The 17277-nt window shown below is 38.1% G+C and overlaps 1 protein-coding gene across 1 annotated transcript; it reads left to right on the forward strand.

Moving 5' to 3' along the window:
- The first annotated feature begins 1746 nt into the window (after positions 1–1746).
- amdhd2 (amidohydrolase domain containing 2) lies at positions 1747–15818 on the forward strand. The gene is made up of 12 exons (XM_041975667.1): positions 1747–2084; positions 2768–2893; positions 4118–4254; positions 5468–5607; positions 5697–5751; positions 7100–7312; positions 8848–8936; positions 9052–9196; positions 10592–10699; positions 11795–11863; positions 12968–13069; positions 14410–15818. The coding sequence occupies exons 2-12, from the start codon at positions 2811–2813 to the stop codon at positions 14487–14489; spliced, it is 1221 nt and encodes a 406-aa protein (XP_041831601.1). The 5' UTR covers positions 1747–2084; positions 2768–2810; the 3' UTR covers positions 14490–15818.
- The last annotated feature ends 1459 nt before the right edge of the window (positions 15819–17277 follow it).

The following is a 17277-nucleotide window of genomic DNA, read 5'->3' on the forward strand; positions in this document are numbered from 1 at the left end:
AGACATCTGGTAAAGCTTTGTTTTTAATGAGAAGAAAACGCTGGGAAAAAAAAGATTGATTTCATTCCACCAGTTTAGTGTAAAACACATGCAGAGAAGTTTGTGTTGTTGAAGGAACAAATGTTGTGTTTCACTGCTCTCTGCTGGTCAATGTTGGAAGCTGATCCAACCTAGCAACATCTGCTTGAGTTTTACAGTCTGCATTAATCATGTGCTAAAATTCTGTTTGCAGATCTACACATATTTGAAGATACATTAGTTGTGACTGAGCGTCTCAGCTGGTGGAAGATGGAGGCACCACACACTGATTTCACCTCATCTACAGCAACTTGCTGCACAGCAAGGCTCCCCAGAAACAGCTTATGTCTGTTCCTGTGAACAGCCTTTCATTTATCAGGATATACCGCAAGAACATGTAAGATATGTTTATAAAAAAGATACCAAACCTGTTTTTTTTCCTATCAAACAGATGTATTCACTCATAATTTGATATATGACCCCAACTCCAAAAAAGTTGAGCCCACGTATAAAAATGGAAATAAAATGTCAGTTAAAACAGAATGCAATAATTTGCATAGCTCATCAACTCATATTAGATTCCCAGTGGAACATAAACAAAATATGATGCTGAAACTGAGACATTTTACAATTTAATGGAAAATATGAGCTCGTTTTAAATTTAATGGCAGCGATTATTATACGCTGGTCCCAACTTTTTTTCTTCACTTTCATTTTATTTTGAAGGGGTTTTTTTATACATAAAATTATATTTCATGTAAAGTGATCAAACAAAATTTGTATATACCTTTGTTTACTTACAACTTCGCTGTGGGATTAATAAAGTTTTTTTTATTTTATTATATTTTTATTGGCATTTTTAGTCTTGATCTAAAATGCAGATGATGGACGATTTTGTAGTTTAATAAGTTGTTGTTTTGCTTAAAAATCTTATTTCAAAGCCAATTAATGCTAATTCAAAGTCTTTCTTAATAATTTGTGATACTTTTTGAGTGTTTTCACTTCTTTTATATCCAGTATATTCAACTTTTATCATGACTAATTGTCATCCAATTGTCATCCAAAAGGATGACTTTATACATATATATATATATATATAATCTCCTGAGACCTGACAATTCATTTTTGTCCTCTGTGAAGGACATGAGTCTCAGACCTCTAAGTCAAGCATTGTTTATAGTATGTATGTGATTAATACTTTTCCTTTAAGAAAACATCTTGAACTCTCTTCTGATGCCCCTGTTGTGGGGGTGTGGCCAACACAGCACATGCAGTGTCTTTTCAAAATGGAGGGAATTTCAATTTTCCTGTTTTTCATGTTTCTTCATTTACTGTCTTAATCTTGTTAAGTGGTCATTAAATGAAAGGATGTTTTTAAAAATCCATACAAATAATAATACACTATTATAACTGCACCATTACAATGTGTATTAAGCAAGACATAATAAACATTGCTTTTGAAAAATAAATGTTGCAACATGTGTGTGTGTGTGTGTGTGTGTGTGTGTGTGTGTGTGTGTGTGTGTGTGCGTGTGTGTCTGTATTGTCAATATCGGACTCAAATATTATTTTAGTATTGCACCGCTGGCAATCTGAATGTAGTTATGTTCATGTATTTTATACTTGTTGTTTAATAAAGTTTAAAAAAAAAAAAAAAAGTTTAAAAAAGTGTGACTCGTGAGCTCATGACTCAGCTGAACTTCCGGTAACTATTGTTGTTTTGATCAGCTGACCTGCAGCTCCGCTCAGTCACGTGACTTTCTCCGCTTCCTTCGCTCCTGTCAGCCAGATTCTTCTTCTGCGGACACTTTCAGGTCCAGCCAGGCTAACACACGCCGGGTTAAAAACCCGGTTTGTCTCCCGTTTCTCCGCCGTGTAGCCGAGGAGCAGCTGGTTCCGGACCGGAATGTAGTTTCTGCTGTTTGTTTGTTGCGGACCTGCTCTTGCAAACGCTTCGACAACTTCAAACCGTCCCAGTACCAGAGCTGTTTTCTGGATTTATTTCATGCCGAAGTTAACCCTGGACAGAATCAACTATCAGGGTTGCAACGGTTTTCTCTGTGAAGGTATGTCGATGAGCTCAGAGCTGAGGAGATCTTAAATCTGGGGTTTTATAAATGGAGCTTTGCTCAGAGAGTTTTCACTTTAAAATTGATCCAGAAGTGATTGAAGAGAACGAAGCAGACGTCGATGACTCAGATTAAAACAGCCTTTTTTCTAGCTGCAAACTAAAGATCCGGGGTCAAAGTCTGCACCTAGAGCGATAAGATCAGATTAAAATCCAGTCCTGGTGGATCTTCACCATCTGACTGATAGGAGTGAGTAAAAACGGCATTTTTCTGTAGCCTTGTCCTGTTTCTGCCTGTCACATTTATTAGGAAGGCAAGTTGTAATAGTTTATTTTTAAGTGTTAATATTTTGCATGTTATTTGGGGAAATCTCCACTTTCCTGCATCTAATTAAATTTTTTGTTGAAACTGGAAATACCTCGTCATCCCAGTCTGGACCCTTTTAGAAAAGGTTTTCTGTCAATTCTTTAAGTGGTCTTTAATTATATTCTGACACTTTTTCTTCTGAGTCTTGTTAAATAAATAATGGCAGAGAAATAAAAAAGTAAAATAATCTAATCCACAAATTGTGGTCCTGCTTGAAACTCAGTGTTTGATCCAAAGCAAAAAGAAAGTTTTTCATCTTCATGTGATTCTTGCTCCTATAAGGAGCATTTGATTTGTTTTGCTGTGCCTTTCAGTCCTTTGAAGTTTGTCTCCACCCGCCTGCTGACAGGAGCAGTCATGCCGTCCAACAAATCAGTGTCCGACGCGCCCATCACTCAGTTCATCAACTGCAGAATACTGAGAGACCACACTCTGCAGAGGTATGCACACCAACAGCCAGGCAGCTTCCTCTGGCCTTCATTTAGGTTGTTTGGCACCAAGAAGCTAACTGAGGCAGATCGCTATGGTAACAGAGGTGCATCACTTTGTGAGGATTAACTTCAGACTTTGATTTTAGAGTTAGTTGTGATTAACAGCCTGAAAGTTCGTTGTGTTAGTGAGTCATTCCAAGTCACTTCACACACTTGAGTTTTTAAAAAAAATGTGTTTATTCTGGTGCGATTTTCCTGCATCCTTATTTTACCTCCATTTTCAGCATCTCAAGAACTACACCACGTATGAAACTGAAATTTGCTACAGTTTTACTCCACCTACTCTCAGAATATACTAAAACATGTCTGTCAAACATTATACCTGGTTGGCATGTCAGCGCCTCAAAAATAAAAAAAAGTACTTAGATTTTGTGGTGGACCATGTTCGGGCCTTCAGAAAACAGCTGTGTGAATGCCTCAGCTTCTTGATTTTTTTCAAAGCTTTGAGACGCAAACACTGACCGTTGAAGGCACTGATGGTCAGTCAGATATATGAACTGGTTTCTGGATGCCAGCCTCTTCAAATCTGGAAAAAGTTTTCATGTCAGAGTTTCATTGGTCTATAACTGCTTGTGGAAATGTAAATCTGACCTCTGTTTAAATTTAGAGTTCAAATATTATTTTTTCTTTGAATATAAACAAATTTTCTTTATGCAATTCTTTATTTTTCTTGATCCCAAATATTCACCACTTGGGGAATATTTCACCACTATTTAACCATTCACTATCTTCACTACTATTTCACCACTCTGGAATTTCTACATATTGTAGCTTGTTTCTGTAGCTTATATTAATTTATTATTTGTTCATTATTAACCTAAAATATAATGACCATTGCGTCAGAAATTTACATTTATTTGTCACAATATCAATATTTTTATGAACTTTTTACAAAATCTCTTAAGCTGCACATTCATACATTTCAGGTATTTGCTTCCAGATTACTATTTCCATTCTGAATTTCACCAGACATAAAATATGCATAAAGTGAGCTACTTTATAAAACAAAGCCTTTTTGGTGTGATTATTTTCAAAGTTGAAAAAATCGTAAAGTGTCACAGAGAATGGGCGCTAGTGAAAATCACAGAATTTTTTGAGTCTCGAGTACATGGGATGTCCTGAAAATGAGTTGAAATAACGCAGATAACTTCATCCATGTGAGTGTGTGTGCAGGGAGGACCTGTGGGTGCGTGAAGGGAAGATCTTAGATCCAGAGAAGCTGTTCTTTGATGAGCACGGCTACGCCGACCAGCAGGTGGACTGTGAAGGCAGCATTATTGCACCGGGCTTTATAGACGTCCAGATTAATGGTACACACACACACGCAGCTTAACATGCTCAGCTGGTTTCAGATGAAACTCCAGACCGAGTTTTTTTTTTTTTTAAGTAATTTTATTATTGCAGCAACTTTTTATGAGCAGATAAAACCAACATGTCACAGTGGTCTAAATCCAGCTCACTGTCACTGTAAAGGCCCATTTATGCTCCCTTACGTACGGAAACAGGTACATCTCTTTCATACATCCTTCCATGTGTCTTTTACGCCATGGTCATCCACTAACGTGACGTCAATTTTGGACAACAGTTGGTGGCGGTAATGCACCGCTATGAAGATTTTTGCAAACACGCAACACACCCTAAACACTCACACGACCTTTCTTCAGAAGCTAACGCCATCTCTACAGTTGATGTCTTCAGCGTCATCATCTTGTGCTTGTTTCGGTTCCTCTTCTTCTGTGGTTTGGTCCTTTTGCCGGTTGCATGTCAGCTCAACACTGACCCCAGGGTTTCCAGTGGTTTTTCTGTTTGCTGCATCAAGTCTCCTGAACACGGACCAAATTACACGTGTAGACAACACATAATTCCAGTTGTCATGTAGACAGCAGAATCTGATATCCTTTATCAAATAACTGCCGTTAGCGGATAATGAGAAATCAGATTTACACATGTAGATTTCTCCCCAATTCTCTGTCTACATGCATGTAGCTCTGTATATCTGATTTAATTAGTTTCTTTCCACAGTTTCTTTCACTGAGATCCTGCCAATTTCAGATTATTATTTTTTTTAAAGTGTAATAACTTTGTTTCTGGACACCTGGTGATAAAATACTAAATATAAAGCTGGAAAACTATCAGAGGCTTCATAAATAAGGAGGATAAATGGTTTTTGGTGGATACAGTTTGCCGCTGTGAGCTTCTCTCACTGATAATGACAAATTTTGACTTTTAATACAGCATGAGTAATGAAATGAAGACTGTTTCATGGAGCTTTTCTTCGTAAACTTTTGCTGAAGAATGAGGAAGGTCTTAGTTTCCTCAGGAAATAGGGAAAGTTTTACTTTAATGTCGATCTCTACAACACACAGTGGATGTGATCTTGGAATAATTGTAAATCTGTTTTCTTGACGAAATGAATCATTCAGCTCTGATCCCAGACAGAAATCAGATTACTGTGTGTAAACAGAGTCAGTGGGCTGGTATTGATGAGTGGAGAGTGTTTAATCATGATGGTGGTCTCTGCAGGAGGCTACGGCATCGATTTCTCTCAGCCGTCCGAGGACGTCAGTGCCGGAGTTTCTTTTGTGGCCAAAAAGATCCTGGAACACGGCGTAACGTCCTTCTGTCCGACTCTGGTCACCTCTCCTCCCGCCGTCTACCACAAGGTGCCGTTTTTTGTTTGTTTGTTTTTTAAGTTTAACACATGTAGTCTGACTTTAGGGACCGCGAAGTGAAATAGCTGAATGTGTTTCAGGTTTTGCCTCAGGTCAGAGTGCACAACGAGGGCCAACATGGAGCTGGAGTTCTGGGTAAGAAGAGACGTTTGCAGCGACATGTGTGTTATTTCTGTATCACTGAAGTTATGAAATAGACCTCATGTAAACACATGAGACACTGATGACAAAAGACCAGCTTGTAAATAAAGTTTTGTTTAATTTTATGTCATGTGACAGTTTTCATGATTTAACCAGGATACAGACCAGCTGGGACAGACCAGCCTGGCCTGTCTTTGATAGCTCCATGGTCATGGTTTCTGTCTTTATTACATGAGACAGTCAGTCAGGTTTTGTTACCACTTTTTAAAAATCACATTTAAAAATGTGAATGGAAACTGTTTAAATCAAAAAAACGTCCTCTGATGGAGAAAAAGTGCTCCTCAGCAGGGATGGAAATGACTCTGGGAATCTTATCTGACCTGATAAAGATTAAAATGATGGACATCTTCCCTGATGTCATACAAGATTCCAGATATTACTAGAGATGGAAAGAAACCCCGAAGACGACCTCTCTCCATTTAACTCTTGAAAAATCTTTTTTTTTTTTTTTTGTCATTTAATTAATCTCATTCACCCAAAGAGAAATTATAATGCTTTAGTAGGTATTTTCATTTTTTTAAACAGTCCATCATTGTCAAAGCACTCCTGCACCTTTCTGTCTTGCAGGGAACTTGAAGTAGCCTCTGTCTGAACACACTGTTGTTTCCTTACTGTGCTGTGCAGAGGATAACAATAAGAAGAAAGCAGGAACAGCTCCATGCTGTTAAATAGTTGATTTATTTTTTAAAGCCACATCTCAAGAAGACTCTATGATGTCCACCATTCTCCTCCTTCTTTTATACCATCTTCTTCTTCGTTATAATTCAAGGAAGGTGTCACGCTGTGCTTTTATGTAGCTGATGCATCCATCGCTATCCGGTTTTTACCCTGCCCGTCTGGCAAGGTACAGGTTTCCAGCTCCGGACCCTAAGGGCCTCAGTCCTGCAGATTTTGATGCTGGCCTAGCAGTCGTTAGGGGAGATGTCAGAAAAGAGACTGGATGAAGATAATTCCACAGTGAGAAAGTCTGCTAGAGTTCAGTAGTGGGGCTGTCTCTGGTTCTGGTTTAGCAGATGCTGCAGAGCAGGCTGAACTCTCAGGCTGATAGAAGATCTGCAGCATCTTGGTTCAGACACTGAAGAATCTGAGCTTCCTCCACGAGTAGTCTGCTCTGTTCACTCTCCTAGATGCTTCTGTGCTGTATTTCTAGTCTTTTATAGTTAATTTCTATAACCCGGTTATATTTTTTACATTTTCTCCACAGATTTTCTAAAAACAGACTATTTAGGGACTTTTTTGTGGCTTTACTGACTTTACTACTGATCCTGTAAAAACTCTGCAGGTTTCCACCTGGAGGGTCCGTTCATCAGCGTGGAGAAGCGAGGAGCCCACCCAGAGCCGTACCTGCGTACCTTTCGGTCAGGAGGAATTGACGAACTGATGGAGGTCTACGGCAGCCTGGACAATGTTGCCATGGTGACGCTGGCCCCTGAGCTGGCTGGCAGCCAGTCGGTGGTGAGGGAGCTGTGTCAGCGGGGCATCACTGTGTCGTTAGGTGAGAATTATTAATAAAAAATGTATTTGTCCTTTCTGACTTGCAGAAATAAACTGTACTTGAAGCTTTGGTTCGTACTAGGCCTGAATAATATGGGAGAAACATCTAACTGAAACTTTCCTGACCAATATTGAGATGGTTTGTGATTTAATTTTCAGATTCCAGCTTCTGTTCAGTGTTCATGCAGATTTATATCACATGGCATTAAAATCTGAACTCCTCTATATTCCAATAAGAACAACAAGCTGAGATATGAACGTTTTCATTTACCAATCACATGATGCAACCTGAGGCCAAAACCCTGAAGTTTCCCCTGGAACAGGTTTATTCTTTGCTTTGTAGTAAAAACTAAACAGTCTGAGGTTTGGGGAATTCTCTCTACATGATTTCTGTTCTACACACGGCAGAGTTTCACCCGATGCCACACACATGAACACGTGTGTGCCCGCGCAGATAGTCACGCTCCAGACAGAACACGTATCGGACAATATGTGGCTTCAGCCACCTGAAAATCTGATCGAAGTTTTCTGTCCAGTCATTTATGGCAATTAGTTTATGATGAGGTTTGAAGACGTGACTCCTAAGCTGAGTTTAGCTGACACATGATGGTTAATTTAAAGATGTAGCCTACCCCGTCTTCACCTCGTCTTCGTCTCGTTCTCACTTCAGGAGCGAGAGTAACTCGCACTGTCTCCACAGTTTTGCACAAACACCCGGTTACTCTGTCCTTTCTTCACTGCTGCTGCCTCCTCTTCCTCCTCCTCATCTCAACAGCTGTGAGAAAGCAGATGATTGAAAGCGTGTGGGAAATGAAACACAAAGCAAATCCAATGTAAACATGTTTGATGCTCAGATAGAGCAGAATCACTGCTGGACACATTTTTAACTCTCAAGAAAGGACTCTACAGTCACACACGAAAGACGATAGTAAATACATCCGCAGCGAGTGGATTTGTAAAACCGTGGATGCGGCAGGTTTGAAACTCAGATCAGGCGCCCTGTAACACGTAGATTAATAACGCTGTTTAAGATTTGCTAATTGCAACGTCTGAAAGTCGTCATTTCGATTTGAAAACCATTAATCATTCAGACCTAATTTGTATCTGTAGATGGAGGTATGAGTTACATCACTTATGTCCCTACTCAAACTCCATACATCCCTGACCAGTTTTCGTATTTTTGGTGGAACGGGAATTTTTTTCATAACTACTGTCTTCCTTGTCTTCCACTGGATGTCCAATGCTGTGGGAATGTCTTTGTACCCTTTTTCTGTTACAGTGGGATCTCTTTAATAACATTCATGCAACTGTTTTTTTATTTTTATTTATTTTTATATTTATACAGATTAGTTTGTTGTCCAGTTGAATTGTTCAGGTTCAAAGGTCACTTTAAAGGTGAGAAAAGTTTGGAAATGATTGTGGTTTTCATTCTAATAGAAGGTATGCATATTTTTTATCCTCTCTGGTCTCAGATAGTTTCATGGTTTCCATTTAAACTGAAGGTGTGATTAAATGTTTATTAACTGGTTTCCGTAGGTCACTCAGTGGCAAACCTGTCGCAGGCTGAGGAGGCTGTTCGCCACGGAGCCTCCTTCATCACTCACCTCTTCAACGCCATGTTGCCTGTAAGTCCATCCTGGTCCAATTCAGTGAGCTTTGTAGAGCCACAGTTTACAACTTTTCCAGGAAAATGACTCGTGTACTGAAATGGATAATCCTTGTTTCTGTGATGTGGTCCAGTTCCACCATCGTGACCCAGGTATCGTTGGATTATTGACCAGCGATCAGGTCCCTGCAGGCCGGACGGTGTTCTACGGCATGATCGCTGACGGGATCCACACCAACCCCGCCGCCCTCCGGATCGCACATAGAGCTCACCCCTCAGGTGTGTCTTCAACCTGCCTTCATCTTGACGCGTCAGTAAATCACAACTTAGCCGTCGCGTAACTGTGCAGGCGGTCTGAAAAGTTCCCGCAGAAAACTCAAGTTTATTTTTGCAAGAAGAAACGCATTCCAGGAGCAAAAAATACAAACAGAAAAATAAAATGTTTTTCTCTTGTTGGTTGCCGTAGAAACAGGATTCAGTGATTTTCCTGTCAGAAATCGTCAGTGTGATTAATCTGCTGCTGGAATGAGTACATGGTGAGTTAAAGATGTCTCTCTCTGCTGTGCTGGATTATAATTCCCTCAGGGAGCGTTTATATGTGCACCTTCCTGCTGGTTAGAACTGGATTTTGGAGCATTCCTGTAAAAGAAACCAGCCGATTGCGGCTTGTTAACACCTGGTTCAGGTGTGAGGATGTCATGTCTGTGTGAACATCTTCTCCAGATTATGATTAGACGGGATAAAACTGGAAACCAGTTCCCTCATTTATCAGCTGTCTGTAGAAATTGTTAATGAATTAGAATAAAATCTGAAATAACCATCAGAAATACAGAAAATATGGAAGGAGGATGGAGCACACCACAACTTCCACCTTTGGAGACACGTTCCAGCATCGTTGCAGCTCTTTCTTGTTTGACTTCAGCTCTGTGATGATTTATCTGGAGGAACAGAACATATTCTGGCCCAGAGAAATGAGAACATCCTACAAAGATGCTACCATCCAGCTCAGGGATGGTTGGAAAATGTCAACTTTGTCTCCTACGTCCACCAAAACCCCCTGTGATCTTCACCAGAAAAGTGTCTGTCCAGTTATTCTAACTCTGCAACACAATCTCACGATTTCACCAATCAGATCAGCTCTCTGAGGATGACTTGTCTGTCTCAGCTGCTTCTGGAAGTTTAGACACAAATTAGGCTGCATGTTGTTTCAAATAACATCATTTCCAATGGAGTCATTCTTGGTTTGAGGAGTAAAAGAACATCTGTGGATGCTGAGGATGCTGTAACACCAGCAGTGACCAGGTCAGAGTTCGGTGCACATTTATACACTTTCCCGAACTTTGCAGGGGAATGTTTTTTTGCAGGCAGATAAACGAGGACTGTGTTTAAAGTTTTCTACGCATAAAACAGTTTTATGACGTTAGACCTTTTTCATCTCACTGGTTTACTTCTGGTGTGTATCACCATGGCAACTGATGCTGGTGGCAATTAACACTAATGAGGGAAAAAAAAACTAATCTTCTTGTCCATGTTTCACTTCTGTCTTATGAAATGTTTTAATAATTCAAACAGAACAACTTTTTTACTGAATGTATTAGAGTCTAGATGATGGAGAAAGATGGTGCAGCATCTGTGTTTCTCTTCAGTTTGCTAGAAATTCTCCGGTTTTTCCAGGTCTGGTGTTGGTGACGGATGCGATCACAGCGATGGGTCTTCCTCCAGGGCGTCACACTCTGGGCCAGCAGGTCATCGAGATCCAGGGTCTCCACGCTTACGTGGCAGGTCAACATCTAAATCCATCTTTTACTCTTCAAAGTCCTAATTCATCATCCAAACATTCAAAAGGATTCAAATATTTGGATGATAATGTTATTATTTTATTCTGTTGTACCAGTTACATAAAAAAGCTCTTAAATGGACAAATGTTTTCTTTTTCTGGGAAACTACTATTTTTGTCCAAACAAAACACATTTCCTGACTGATTTATGTAATTATGGCAGTTTGAAGGAAGCAGGACAAAGAATTAGTTTTAAAGATCCTGTAATTAAATACAAATTATATTTTTAAATTTATATTAAAAAAGGAAAATTGCTTGTATAACCTGAGGGAAAAGAAAAGTCAAAATAAGAAGCAAAGGGAGAGAGAAAAGAAAGGGATTTAGAAAGGACAAAATAAAGGGATTATAATTAAATTAATAACGTTATAAAGAAAAAATAATAATTAAAGGGCTGAGAAGTGTACTAACTATATATAAACACATTTATAAAGCCCAGAAATAAATGAAAACATAAAGGTAAAAATGAATAAATGTTCTACAGTAAATATTCTGTTATGTTTTATAATTTTTTTTTCTACATTTTTATGTCTTTTTATATTTCTTGATTTGTTTTCCAGTTATTCAGATTTTGAAAATTTTATTAACTTTATTTGTTTATATTGATTCATCTAGTTATTTACTTTTATTTTGCTTTTATTTATTATTTTTATTTTATCTACATTTATTTATGCACTTTTATTTACTTTAATTTTTTTTATCTATTTTCATTTGCCTTTTCACGAATTTATCTATTTATTTTATGTTCTGATTTTAGATTCATTTATTCATTATTCATTTATTCATTCATTTTTCCGATGTTCCTGTCATCCAGTGCTTCACATCAACATCCATGTTTGGAGCATGTTGTCATGGTAACAACTTTCAAACCCAGATATACCTGCCAGCCTTTATTACATTCTCTAACTGCAGATATGATGTGAATCAGCAGTGAAATGGAAGTAAAACTAACTTGAACGGTGGAAGGAGACGCAGAGAAGTGAGGTGGTGACTCGGTCGACTCGTATCTGCTTTTTAATTTGACTGTAATTTCACTCTTTCAGGCACTAAGACGCTCAGCGGCAGCATAGCCACCATGGAGATGTGTGTGCGCCACTTCAAACAGGCCTCAGGTCAGTTCGTTGGCTTTCTGAACACTTTCTATAAAAACCGCATCACTGACCGTCCTCCATCCTGACAGCTAGGAGAAACATAAATGTAGCCCAAACATACGTTAAAATACAGAAAAGAAATGTGTATTTTTACATTTTTTCAGTTTGTAGGACAAATTTTTATCAAACAGTGGTGGGAGGAAGAAAAAGACCGAAACACAAAGGGCAAGTCATTAAGAGTGATGGAAAAACGTTTCCTGTCATAGTTAAATCTACATTTAACTTGCAGCCTCAAATCAGTCTTTGAGGAGCAAAGATGGTCAGAAGATCTGCAGTTTGTCTCTAATTATGCGACAAAATAAAGTTCCTTAAAGAAAAATGGACGGATCAGTTTTTCAGATCTAAGTTAGGAAAAAAAGGATGAAGAAGGACAAAAGCCCAGTTCTGCGACACTACAGCATCATGGCTGAGGAAGAGGAGGGTACTGGACCAGGCTACAACCAGGACCCCATGCTGTTGGACACCTGAAGATGTGTCTCCAGGGAAAATGGACAAAATAACTCCTGAAACTCTTCATCACCTGGTTTCCTCAATGTTCGAACAGCTTTACGTGTTGGGAGAAGGAATGGAAACGTTACAGAGTGGGAAAAGATTCATGCTTTAATTAATGTTTTTATCTTTTTAAATAAAATTGATGCCATCTTAACTTTTTCTATTCAAATGCTTGATTTTAGCTCCTGGTTTATCAGCTGATTGGTCAAAGCAACAAAGCAGCTGCTCATGTTTGCATCCTGTCAGACTGACCACGAGCAGGTTTATGGTGCACATCAGGACCATCAAGGGATGGAGGAAACCTGTGGACAGGAAATACTGCAGGACGTTTAGGAGCATCTTCAGGAAACAAGAATTCCTTTTCCTGCCGACCTTTAGCACAAACATAAAGCTTTAACACATGTAAACGTGCAGAAAAGTCTTCCCAAAAAGATCATGTGACCTCTTTCTAGTCGAAGGATGCTAGATAACATGAACAGAGACGTTGTTTGATCCCTGATACGTATTTTAGCCGCCTGTCAGGTTATCCTTTCAGCTCCACATGCTCTCTGACTTCCTCTCTGTTGTTTTCAGGCTGCAGTGTTGAGGAAGCTCTGGAAGCTGCCTCGCTTCATCCGGCTCAGCTTCTCGGTATCAGCCACAAGAAGGGGAAGCTGGACTACGGATCAGATGCAGGTCAGACCCTCCTACTGTCGTCTGCAACACCAGAGCTGATAGTTCCTGCTGAGCTCTGCTGTCAGCTGATCCTGAATTTGTTTCTTGTTGTGGGGACGTTTTCCGACATGTTCTGGGATGTACACTATCAGTCAGACATTTGGGAACACGGGAATGATGATGATGCATAGGATGATGAGAGTGCCACAAAAACTAAATTATTCAGTAAAAATGAATTAAAATAAGCAGAAATAAAAATATAAACAGGAAAATATAGACAACAGCTAAAATCTTTTTTACTTTTGTTTGTTCATTTATTTATGCTTGTTTTGATTTTTATTGTATGTATATTGTTATTTTTATATAATTATTTTTAAACATTTTTAATTACTTTTTTTATTCTTTTCTGAAACTTTTTAGTAATGTTGAATTGCAGTTGAGTTGTGAATTAACATTAACATTTAAAATACATCTTAGATTAAAAACCCATTTATATCAGATCATCTGACTTTTTTTTTCTTTTTGTTTTAATCTAAACTCAGAACTTAAACTTGGCACAAAAAGTAAGAAAGCGTGTGTTTGGTGGATTATTTCTCCCCTTTAATAAAAAACCAACTGGTGGTTTATTACACATGGTTGGACAGCCTGATTAGTCACCTTAACAACCAGTTTGAACTAGTGAGGATGGTGAGTAACACAACAAAAAATTTACCTCTCCTGAAAATGTTGTAAAATCCACTGCAGTGTTCTCCAGAGATGATCCCGTGTATCCAGAGTCTGGGACCTAACTCCATTCTCCAGGATGACGGTGCTCCCGTCCTACTGAGGTCCCTGACAGTTTAAAATGAATAAAGTGTAAAAATTACCAGTATGTATTTTTTTTCCCTTTCTACTGCTGGAGAGTTCAACCATCCAGTCCACCAAGAATCTCAGAACCAGAGTGAACACCAACAGGAGAACGTTACAGAAGAATTTGGTGTTTTTTTGAGGTGTTATCCCACGTTTAGCTGTGTAGCTCATTTCACAGAAGCTCCATCCTCACCAGTTCTAACTGGTTGTAAAGGTGACTAATCAAGATTTCCAGTCATGTAGAATACAACACCAGTTGGTTTTATTAAAGAGTAGAAATAATAAAGTTACTCACGTTCTAGCTTAAGTTAATATTTCTCAATCCGGCCAATCAGATCTGAGCATGAGTGATAACTCAAACTACTATTTTATTTTTTTCACCAGATATTAAGAAACAGATTTTAATGTAGAAATTCAGCTTATTTGGGCTTTGAATCTGTTTTGGGTAATTAATGAATGAATTATTACCTGATTCAGTCTAGTCATATTTACTTTTACCACCTGTTTTTCAGACCTTGTTCTGCTGGATGACGCCCTCAACGTCAAAGCCACCTACATTTCTGGAGAGGAGGTTTGGAGAAAAGGACCATAGATGAAGAAGAAAAGAACCGACTGGGACTCTGTGCCTTCAGTGTGTCTTATTCAGATTATTTACACTTAATTTTAAAGATGTTTTTTTGGTATTCCTACTGAGTAAAATGCAAGTTTCACACGTCATCAATCATTTGCAATATTTTTACTTATAAAATAGATATTAAATTAGTTTTTCTTCCTTCCAAACAGCTACAGATTTTTCTTTTATGACTTCCTGGTGTGAAAATCAGCTCACAGAGTCTCAGTAATCCATTAGTCTGCCCGCTCTGTTGGAGCGGTTTGTGATGTGTTATAGCAGTTGTTGGTGCAGATTAAAAACAAACCAGTTCTGTATCGCCTCACCAAGATGCAACACAGACAACAACAGCTCATTTAAAAACCTATTCCCAGCATTTCTGCAGGAAAATGACGGAAAACAGACTCAGGATGATAAATCACAGCAGGTCTGTTGCGATTCAGGAGGAAGAAAGCAGCAGCAATCAGAGCAACTTCCATTGTTACTGACAGAAAACAGTCCATTACAAGGAAAACTGAACAAGTATTCATGGACAAAGGTTTTTAAATAATATACCTCTTTTAGATAATTTAAGAATTGTAATGTCAGTTCCTTAGAATTAATTTAAAATGCCTAAGAAACATACAACCTACACATTTGGTCCTAAAGACAAAAAATGCCCATATTGTAAATGCCATCTTTGAAGCCACATTTCACAAACAAATGCATTTCTTGATGTTAACATTTCATTTTGGATTACTAGTCTTCTATTTAAATTCTTGTAGTTGTCCATCAGATTGCACTACTTTTTTTTTACATATTTAAAGCATGCAAACATTTTATGGGAAGTATTAATTTTCAGTCTTCCTAAGTCCATGCAGTGATTTCCAGTAGAAAATCCTGTGTGCTTTAAATGCAGAAGATCACCAGCATCCAGTTTTGACATTTAGCCTTGTACCATGCACACAGAGATTCCCCCAGATTCTCTGAATCTTTTGATATTATACACTGTAGATGGTGGGATCTGTAAAGTCTTCACAATTTTACGTTGAGGAAAATTTGACTGAATTTATAACTTTTCCAGTCTTTTGTTGCTCCTGGTCCAACTTTTTACAGACATGTGTTGCTGCCATCAGATGCACAATGAGCTCATATTGCCAATGAAATAGTCAAATGTCTCAATGTCAACAGCTGATATGTTGTTTATGTTTTATTGGGAATAAAATATAGGTTAATGAGATGTGAAAATCGTTGCATTCCGTTTTCATTTACTTTTTTTTTTTTTTACACAGCAACCCATCTTTTTGGGAATGGTGGTTGTATTTTATTAATTTTGTGGGAAAAAAAACCTATAAAACACAAACATGAACATTTTCCTGAACTGAAACATCTGCAGCTCATCCAAAATGCTGCTGCTAGAGTTTTAACCAGGACTAAGAGATCTGAACACATCACACCAGTTTTGAAATCTTTACACTGGCTTCCAGTCAGTCACAGAATAGATTTTAAAACCCTTCTGATTGTTTATAAATCCCAGAATGGTTTAGAACCAGAATACATCTGTGATATGTTCAGAGAATATAAACCTAGCAGAGCTCTTAGATCCAAAGACTCTGGTCAACTAGTCCAGACCAGAGTCCAGACTAAACATGGAGAAGCAGCATTTAGCTGTTATGCTGCAAACAAATGGAACAAACTGCCAGTGGAGATTAAACTTTCACCAAATGTAGACATTTTTAAATCCAGGTTAAAAACATTTCTTTTCTGCACGGAAACTTTTTTTTTTTTTTTAACTTATCTTGCTTTTAATCATTTTAATGTAATTTATTATTTTATTGTGATTATGTGTTGATGCCTTTACTATTTCTAAATATCTGTAATGAATGAATGTCATAATGAATTGTCCTGTACATGAAAGGTGCTACAAAAATTAAACTGCCTTACCTTGCCTTGAAACTTAATCTTGTGTACAGCGGTGAGTGTTGACTGAGAAAAAAAACAACAGAAAAACATATATATGTAAAGAAATTAACATTTTAAAAATATTTTAAAAATGATATCAGAACGAGGGAAGTAGTCGTTAGTCCATGCAGAATAATGTCTCAGTGTCTCTGTCAAGAAAACGTCCCTGGAGACACGTGTCCACCAGCTCAATTTAGCTCAAGAACCACGGAAGAAGGAAGTTACCTTCAAAATAAGCGTACCAGGTGAATAATTCAGAAAAGTTACATCATCGGCCACTTTAGGCTTCCATACTTTGAGATAATAGAATGTTCTTTCTTTCTTTCTTTCTTTCTTTCTTTCTTTCTTTCTTTCTTTTTTCTTTCTTTCTTTCTGTTACATACGCTATATTTTTGCTTGAGTTTCTTTCTTAGTTCTGTTCTGTTTGTCTTCTTATTTTCTCTCACACTTCAGTTGTGTAGTCTCTTTTTTCTCTAAACGTGATCATTTCAATGTATCAGTTCAGCTGTTTGTTGCAGTGTAATTGTCTTGTGTGATTTTAATCTACACTGATTAATTTGTGCGGCTTTAAATTATATATAAATATATATATATATATATATATATATATAGAGAGAGAGAGAGAGAGAGAGAGAGAGAGAGAGAGAGAGAGAGAGTCAAAACAGTTTTAATTGCGTGACCTGTGAAATCAGAAAACTTTGACTCCAATGTCTTTGTGGACTTTTGGTCCTGATTTTCTTACGTTCAGGGGTCACACAGCAGGTTTTGTTAGTTTGGATTTTATTTTGAATCTCTTGACCGGAAGTGGTCGCTCGCAGTCCCCCGCAAC

The sequence above is a fragment of the Melanotaenia boesemani genome, chromosome 2, assembly GCF_017639745.1.
Source record: "Melanotaenia boesemani isolate fMelBoe1 chromosome 2, fMelBoe1.pri, whole genome shotgun sequence".
Taxonomy (NCBI): Eukaryota; Metazoa; Chordata; class Actinopteri; order Atheriniformes; family Melanotaeniidae; genus Melanotaenia; species Melanotaenia boesemani.

Excerpts from the sequence above, each read along its gene's own strand:
- amdhd2 (XM_041975667.1), top strand. The coding sequence starts at position 2,811 with ATGCCGTCCAACAAATCAGTGTCCGACGCGCCCATCACTCAGTTCATC. Across the intron at positions 2,894-4,117 it reads AGAGACCACACTCTGCAGAG|GGAGGACCTGTGGGTGCGTG; the intron begins GTATGCACACCA and ends GTGTGTGTGCAG. Across the intron at positions 11,864-12,967 it reads CCACTTCAAACAGGCCTCAG|GCTGCAGTGTTGAGGAAGCT; the intron begins GTCAGTTCGTTG and ends TGTTGTTTTCAG.